General features: G+C 42.8%; 1 protein-coding gene across 1 annotated transcript in view; it reads right to left on the reverse strand.

The window, feature by feature from the left end:
- Nucleotides 1-8,973, reverse strand: part of LOC115363212 (junction plakoglobin-like) — a 63,072-nt gene that overhangs the window by 28,985 nt on the left and 25,114 nt on the right. Inside the window, exons 5-9 of the mRNA XM_030057321.1 lie at nucleotides 8,779-8,973; nucleotides 8,104-8,248; nucleotides 7,847-7,950; nucleotides 5,816-5,935; nucleotides 3,626-3,844 (exon numbers count right to left, since the gene is read on the reverse strand). The exon at nucleotides 8,779-8,973 is cut by the window's right edge and continues 7 nt beyond it. Coding sequence (XP_029913181.1) covers nucleotides 3,626-3,844; nucleotides 5,816-5,935; nucleotides 7,847-7,950; nucleotides 8,104-8,248; nucleotides 8,779-8,973 — 783 coding nt within the window. The remainder of the gene's footprint in view (nucleotides 1-3,625; nucleotides 3,845-5,815; nucleotides 5,936-7,846; nucleotides 7,951-8,103; nucleotides 8,249-8,778) is intronic.

Here is an 8,973-nt window from a genome sequence, read left to right on the forward strand (position 1 = left end):
ACACACACACACACACACACACACAGGCAGGGCCATACAACATATATACACTCTCTCTCTCTCTCTTCTCTGTCTTTCTCACTCACACACACACACACACACACACACACACACACACACTCACCATGATCAACTTTATGTTTAACTTTGTGTGGAAATAAAAATAATAAAAAACTCTCCGTGACAAGAACGTTCGGTAGTAATAAAAGAAATAATAATAAAATGTGTTGTTGATGCACTTCATGTTCTGTGTTAATAAATAAAAATTGTTTGCTGTTGTGATCAAAAACATTGATCTGAAGCTCAGTCCTGAGGCTGTTCTGTAAATAGTTGTCCATTAAACAATAGATACAGCAACTTCTGATCAAATAACATTATGGTTTAAGCCCCACCCATTTCCGGTTTAGGCCCCGCCCACTCAGAGTACAGATACGGATACAGAGAGTGGTGTTCTCGCTCATCCCTGAAGTTCATCAGCTGCTCCTTGGATAACTTTTTAAAGTTTTGTCCATTCAAACTGTGGAAAACAAACAAACAAGCCAATATTTTCATTTTTATCTTAAATGTATTTTATATTTGTGTTTTTCTCAGTTTCCAGGCTGAGCTGTGCTTCAGGCTGACGTTTCACACTCCGGCTTTTTTACCGTAGGCTACAAAAAGATGTGCAGTCGAATTTTTATTTATTTATTTTTATTTCTAATTTCTAAATTAGACTGAGTGTGTTTATCGTATTGTGTGTGTTCATTGTGCTGAGCCACAGGATGCCCAGATTTCCCCCGGGATCAATAAAGTACTGCTGCCTGCGGCGGGAAAATGATGTGTTCTGTGCTGCAGAGTCGGATTCTGCAGTGAGTGAAGGCCGGAAAGGAAAAAAAAAAAAAAAAAAAAAGTGGTCGGTGAAATGAAGAGCTCTCACAGACAAATCAGTGACCGCATCTTCATCACTCCTTTTTCATGCATATTTTGCCAAACTGATTAAACAGAAAAAAATGCTTGATGGAAATGGCAAACGATGAATAAAATCTCCAAAACACAACTAAAACCACTCGATAAAGTTTTTATTTGATGAAAAGTAACGTGGTCACGCATTTCCCGAATAAAAACGGAAAGCACACACACACAGGATTTAATCACATGACCAGCTGCTGTGGGACCTCCCGGCGCTACAGGTGCACAGGAGGACGGATTAAAATAATAATAAGGATAATTAACACGTTCTTTCAGCTCATGTCCAATCAAAACCTTGTATCTCCATCACATCAACTCTGCAGAAACTAAGGGAAACAGCGCTGTCTCCAGGTTGACGACAGGGCTGTACAGCCATTGCACTATTTGTATTCGGGCTCGGATTCGGGCTTTTAATGAAAAAAAAAAAAAAAAACTTTGGATTCGTTATTCGGATTCAGGAAGAAACCGAAAGTGGGCGCACAAGAGACTTCTGCTCTTGGCTAACTAGAACGGGAATAAAATAATTGAATCGTGCGGCTCTTCTAGACTTTCCAAACGTGATCGGACTGAACGGATCAAATTCTGCTGTGAAACGAGTCGTTTGGCGTTTGGGGCTGTGACACTCAAAAAAAATGTCTCCACCGTTTTATAGCCGCTTCTTTTCCCGTTATCGTCTCTGAGAAAAAAATGCATTTTGTGTTGTATTAGGCGATGAGCACTTCCTGTCTAATGTAATGCAATGCATGCAGGGAGCTGCTGTTTCGTAGCAAAATCCTGCGAAAAACACGCACCAACATGTTTTTTTTTTGTTGTTTTTTTAGAAAAAAACTGCAGAAAAATGAGGAGAAACTTGGGACAGAAAAACTATTCGGGATCAAAGCATTATTTGTGGACTCTTTCATTTTATTTATTTCATATTTCTATTTTTTTTATATTCCTTGTTTATAATGTTTATATTGATTTTTGCTATTTATAATCTGTTTATACTGTTTATAATGTGAATTATGCTTCATATCTTGCTATCCACTTTTCTGCTGTAATGCTTGAAATTTCCCCACCGTGGGACTAATAAAGGAATATCTTATCTTATCTTATCTTATCTTATCTTATCTTAAACTCGGCTCCACGTCCCGTCCCTGTCTGCAGAGCGAGGCGTCCAAACTGCAGGACGGAGCGGACGTGCACCTTCATTTGTATTTGTTTTGTCTGAGCGATTTCATGTCAGATTGAGACGGGCGACGGGTCGAGTTGCGGCCCGGGACGCTGTCCTGCTCCGAGCCGAGAGCCGAGCCGGGAAACCGGATGAAGACAGAGACAGAGACGGAGACGCCGTGAGACGAAGGCTCAGCTGAAGGAAACTCACTCTGCATAAGTTATTAGACTGATGAGGGATGATTTGGATTTATTTTTTTTTTTAATTGATCAGATAATCTGAAAATCGGAGATAATCTCAGCTGCTGGGAGTCGTCTCTGAGTCTCTGAGTCTCCGAGTCTCGCTCAACAAAACAAAACAGAGAAAAAACAACTGCCTTTGTTTTGGGCGTCCATCTCTCTCTCTCTCTCTCTCTCTCTCTCTCTCTCTTTCTCTTTCTCTCTCTCTCTCTCTCTCTCTCGGGATGCAGCGAGCCAGCGGGTGTTGTCACAGCTGAAGTGTTTCAGGAGTGAAGGATCATGGGAGCTGTGTTTATGAGCGTGTGTCTGTATGTGTGTGTGTGTGTGTGTGTGTGTGTGTGTGTGTTGTTTGTGTCTGTCTGTGTGTATATGTGTGTGTGTTTTGTTTGTGTGTGTGTGTGTGTGTGTGTGTGTGCGTGCGTGCGTGCGTGCGTGCGTGCGTGCGTGCGTGCGTGCGTGCGTGTGTGTGTGCCTCAGGGTGCAGAAGTGCTCTAACAGCCAAACACACCTCTGTCTGTTCACACACGACGTTTCACCAGGAACCCCACCTTCCCTTCCCTTTTGTTTCCTTTCCTCTCTTCTTTCCTTTCTTTTCTTTTCCCTCCTTTCCTTTCTTCTCCTCTTTCCTTTCTTTTCCTATGCCCTCCTTTACTTGTCTTTCCTCTGCCTTCCTTCCGTCCCTTCTCTTCCTTCCTCTCCTTTGCTTCAATTCCATTTCCTTTCCTTTCCTTTCCTTTGCTTTCCTTTTATCCTTTCCTTCCCTTCCTCTCATTTCCTTCCTTTCCTTTCTTTATTGTTTCCTTTCCTTTCCTTTCCTTTCCTTTCCTTTCCTTTCCTTTCCTTTCCTTTCCTTTCCTTTCCTTTCCTCATGTCACTCTGTATTCAGTCTCCATCTTTGTTGCTAATCTTAATCCCTGTGTTGTTTCAGTTCACCTGTCAATCAAACAGTGACATCACTGCTCATGCAAACCTCCCAGTTCTTCTTCTTCTGTTTATTCAAAAAAAAAAGGAAACTGCAAAAACACAAAATGATGATCAAATTTTAATACTTATCATGATACGTAAAGTGATTGATTATTATATTTTTAATGTATCAGCTGATCTGACGCTCTTCTTGTTTTTGTGGTTGTTCACTGTGCCAGGAGGCGGGGCCATCGCCACGACTCAACCAATCAGATTCACAGACACAGACGTGACACACACACACACACACACACACACACACACACACACATACACACACACACACACACACACACACACACACACACACACACACACTCACCTTCACCACAGGCCAGTAGTGCGGCTGCCCCAGCAGCTTGACGACGGCCGGGATGCCGTAGTGCAGCCGCACGGCATTCTGGGCCAGCTCGGCGTCCTGGTGGCGGGAGGTGAGGTGCCGCAGGGCGCACACCGCCGGCTCCGCCACGTCCTCCTTCTCCCCGGCCCGCAGCACGGCGTGGATCAGCGCCTCCACGCCGCCGTACTGCGTCACCAGCGTCTGCAGGGGAGAGGGGCACAGAGCCGAGTCAGAATAGAAAACAATAGAAACAAAAAAAAAAAGAAAAAGAAAAAAGAAGGTGGGAATGGGAACAGTAAAGAAATAAAATAAAACAGAACATCAAGAAATACAGAGGTCAGGGTGGAGGAGAATAAAAAAGAGAACAGAAGAAAATAACGTGAGGAGAGTTGAATTACAGGTGCAGTTAGAAGAAACTGTGACTAAAAAGCCTGAAATAGAATAGGATAGAACAGAATAGAATAGAACAGAATTGAATAGAATAGAATAGAAATTAACAGATTATAACAGTAAAATGGAAGAGATCAAAAATAATATCGAACAAAACAGACTAGTCTAGGCTAGAATATCATTAGTTTAATAGAACAGACTAGAATAGAATAGAATAGAATAGAATAGAATAGAATAGAATGGACTTTAACAGATTATAACACAGCAGCATAGATCAGATTAAAAGCTGTATACAACAGAGCAGACTGGTCTAGATTATAACATTATATAATTCAACAGAATAAAATACAATGGGTTCATGTTTCTATTTTCTTCTACTTGCACTTGGTCTATAGTCAAAAAAAAAGAAAAAAAAAAGAATAAATAAACAGAATAAAAAAAAAAAAAAAAAAAACATCTTGGAGAGAGCTGATACCAGTAAAGACGAGTGGGGGAGAGCCAGATTACAATGAATGAGTTACAATGAACACAAACAAAATGAAAAAGAAGACAATCAAATAGAAATGAAGGAATAGAACAGAATAGAATCTCCTCCTCCCTCTGCAAAGAGTGGGAAACCTGCTTGACGGGCAGGAGAAGAAAACACAGCTGTGTGTGTGTGTGTGTGTGTGTGTGTGTGTGTGTGAGAGAGAGAGAGAGAGAGACCGAAGGCTTGACAGAGGAGGAAAAAACAAAGAGCAGACGTCAATATGAGGTAACACTGATGCAAAACGATCAATACGTCTTTTATGCGTGTGTTTGTAATTTCATCAAACAGTATAGATACAGAATGTGAATGACACAGGCACACACACACACGCACACACACACGCGCACACACACACACACACATACAGACAAAGTATAGTTTTTTTATCCAGCTGATCTTTGGTATCAGTGGATCTCTAATGGAAACTTGACTGAGCATCAACATGTGAATCAATGCATCATCTAGTTTAATGCACTGAAAGAAAGGAAGAAAAATTTAAAAAATATAAATATATACTGGAGCTGGATGAGACTATTGAAGCTCAAACCTCCGCAAACACACCGAGCGATCCTCTAACGTCTCTAATCTGCACATTACCACGTCCTTCAGCCTCATCCTCACTGTTCACGTCTCGTTTTCCTTCCCACAAGGAACAAAAATCCACCAGTGGGACGAGATAATCCCACTGGTCTCCAGAATTTTCTTGAATCGTGTCATTTTCTCGCTCTTCTTGTTCCTCAACATATTCACACTGGTGCCCAGAACAAATTCCTGAAACATGTGAATCTGCGAGTCTCTCTGGATTAGGTGGGGATCTGTTTGCAAACTGCAGCCTCCATGGTGATGTGTGTTTGCTCAGCGTTTTGTCATGAACTATGAAAGAATTGGCAGAAAATTCAAATTTTTTGAAACTGAACCCTTTATTTAGTCCTAGAACAAAATATATATAAATAAAAAAAAATCAAAAAATATTATTATTATTATTATTAAAATATTATTATTATTATTATTATTATTATTTAAATGCACATGATCAAATGAACGCACGGTGCAACCAGGACTCTGTGGATCTACATATTTATTCATTATTTATTCTTCTTTTAACCTATTTTCTCCTGAATTTTTTTTCCCCGTCGCGGAGCTGATGCCTCCCCGTGAAGCGCTGTGGAAACGTTCAGAGGAGTGCCACATAAAAAAAAAAAAAAAAAAAAAAATGTTGTTACTAATTTTTTTATAAGCGAGGCAGGTTCTACCTTGTTGCGTGAGTTGTTGCAGGTGAGGTTGGACAGGATGCCGGTGGCGCAGGTCAGCATGTTGACGTCATCCGAGCCCAACTGGGTGACCAGGATCTGCAGCAAACCGTCTAACCCCTCCTGCAGAGACAGACAGGCAGGCAGACAGACAGACAGACAGAGAGAGAGGGAGAGAGAGAGAGAGAGAGAGAGAGAGACGGTGATGCATGCACAGTGATTTTTACATGCACACAAAGTAGCGTGTATTGACTTGTGCTTTGTGGGAAAAAAAAAAGAGAGAGAAAAAAAAAAGCTTTTTGTATTGATGGAGGAAGACAAGGACAGGAGCGGAGAGACCGAGCGCTGATCTTTCATGTTGACGCGCTTTGTGAAGAGATGTGAACTGAAAAAGTGATAGACTTATGGATTTTTCTGTTTACACACACACACACACACACACACACACCTCTGAGAGAAGTGAGGAGGCAGACACTAAATCAAACGGAGACGGGGGGGAGATGGATGCAGTACTCGTGGTACTCGTGGTAGTATTATCAACACTGGCATCAGTCATAGTAACAGCATCGGTAGTAGCTGTACTAGAAGTAGTACTTGTGTTATCAGTAGTAGTTGTAATACTATAGTATTACAACTACTACTAGTAGTAGTAGAAGCAGTAGTATTAGTATTAGTAGTAGTAGCAGTAGTAGTAGTACTAGTAGTAGTAGCAGCAGCAGCAGCAGTAGTAGTAGTAGTAGCAGTAGTAGTAATAGTAGTAGCAGCAGCAGTAGTAGTAGGAGCAGTAGCAGTAGTAGTAGCAGTAGTAGTACTAGTACTAGTAGCAGTAGTAGTAATAGTAGTAGCAGCAGCAGTAGTAGTAGGAGCAGTAGCAGTAGTAGTAGCAGTAGTAGTACTAGTACTAGTAGCAGTAGTAGTAGTAGCAGTAGTAGCAGTAGTAGTAGGAGTAGGAGAAGTAATAGTAGTAGTAGCAGCAGTAGTAGTAGCAGTAGTAGTAAGAGCAGTAGCAGTAGTAGTAGTAGTAGTAGTAGTAGTAAGAGCAGTAGTAGTAGTAGCAGTAGTAGTAACAGTAGCAGTAATAGTAGTAGCAGTAACAGCAGTGGTAGAAGTAGTAGTAGTAGTAGTAGTAGTAGTAGCAGTAGTAGTAGTAGCAGTAGTAGTAGTAGCAATAACAGCAGTGGTAGTAGTAGTAGTAGCAGTAGTAGTAGTAATAGTTTTAGTAGCAGTAGTGGTAGTACTAGTAGCAGTAGTTGTAGTAGTAGTTGTAGTAGTAGTTGTAGTAGTAGTAGTAGTAGTAGTAATTTGCAGACCACAGAAAAAAGCAAATCTAGCGAGGCGAAATGCTGAGTGGGAAAAACTCGTTCCACAGCGAGAGTGTTATGTATGTGGAGTCGGCTTTCACCCGCTGGCGAGCGCTGAGGGAGAGGAGGAGGATGAGGAGGTGTTCGCCTCTTTTCTGCTGGAGTTTTTTTTCCTAGGATGGTGATGGAATATAACAAAAACTCACTGCCAGTGGCTTAACCAATGAGGAGGGGCCAACTTGCTGTGTTTACAAACCAAAACCATCAAGTCCTGGTCATTCTGCCTTTAAAACTAGTACTTGTAGCAGTAGTAGCACCAGGAGTAGTACCACTAGCAGTAGTATTAACAGTGAAAGTAGTTGTATCAGTAATATCAGTAGCAGTAACTGGAGTGTGGATACCTGAAAAATTTCAAAATTATGTTCATACGGTCACATTGGTGTTATTTTAGTGAAGCTGCAGTGTGAAATAAATAAAATGATGGACCTACTGTCTGTTCTGGGAAACTTCCTATATAGTGCTGGAATTTACATGACAACACTGAAGGCAACACGTAGGCTACTTCAGGCGGTGCTTGTAACCCAGCGATGCAGGAGCAAAATCTCTGGCTCAGATCAGGTTCGGATCCTGATTTGTGATGTGTGTAACAGCAGTAGTAGTCATAGCAGTAACAGTAGTACTGGTGTAGTAGTACTGGCTCAGTACTAGCAGCAGTACTCCTCTGTGCACTGACCTGTTTGGTTGCAGCGTCTGACAGGTTGCGCAGCGTCCACAGACAGTTCTGGATCAGACGCTGACTGGAGCCGGTCAGGTGCTGGCCCAAAGCCTGCATGCCACCTGAACACACACACACACACACACACACACACACACACACACACACACACACACACACACACACACACAGATGGTTATAGCACACACAAACACACACACACACACCCATCCATGTTCGGCTGTGCAGGCTCATGGCGAGTCGTGTCCACCTACCGGCCTCCACGATGGCCGGCTTGTTGCTGGGACACACGGAGAGCACCTTGAGCACCCGGCTGGTCGTCCACAGCAGCTTCTCGTAGTTGTAGTTCCTCATGATGAACACCAGCCCCTCTGGGCCCCCATTGGCCAGGATGATCAGCTGACAGGAAACAGGACGCAGGAAACAGGAAGCAGCGTCATGTGATGGGTAAAAGAACAGAAATGGGAGTCTACCTCAGTACAGAGAGCTAGACCCAGCTAGACTCTGCAGCAAAGACTCTCACTCAGTTTAAGCTTACATCTGTGGCACAATCCAATATATTGCAATGATTTATATGAGTTTCTTTCCTCTTTTTCTGAATTTGTGCTGCCTTCAATAAGCAATTTTTTTTTCCTTTGGTAAAAATGCATCATTTTATCAACCACATTCCCTCTCATGAGAGCCAGCACGAGCTCCATGCACAGAAAACTGCACACTAACCAACAACGGATGCACCTCTGCACCACCTCCACTCCAACACACACTCCTCACCACCTACACACACACTCTGAAGACATGCTGACACCTGCTTACAAGACTTCCATTTTCTATTCCAGTCCTCAAACATCAAACAGTTTGATTGGACGTGTGTGTGTGTCCACATGCAAGAGTGTGTGTTGGTTGGAGGAGGCTCAGATCGCCATCCTCACCTTGCTCTCCTGGTTGCCGTAGGACAGCAGCTGCAGACAGTCGGTGGTGATGGCGAGGAACTTGGGGTTGCTCTTCTTCAGCAGGGGGACCATCCTCTGCAGGCCGTCGGCCAGGCGCACCGCCATCTTGGCCCCCTCCTGGTGCAGCAGCAGGTTGTGGAGGGTGGTGATGGCGTAGAACAAGACCGACTCCAC

The sequence above is a fragment of the Myripristis murdjan genome, chromosome 8 (genome assembly GCF_902150065.1).
Source record: "Myripristis murdjan chromosome 8, fMyrMur1.1, whole genome shotgun sequence".
Lineage (NCBI taxonomy): Eukaryota > Metazoa > Chordata > Actinopteri > Holocentriformes > Holocentridae > Myripristis > Myripristis murdjan.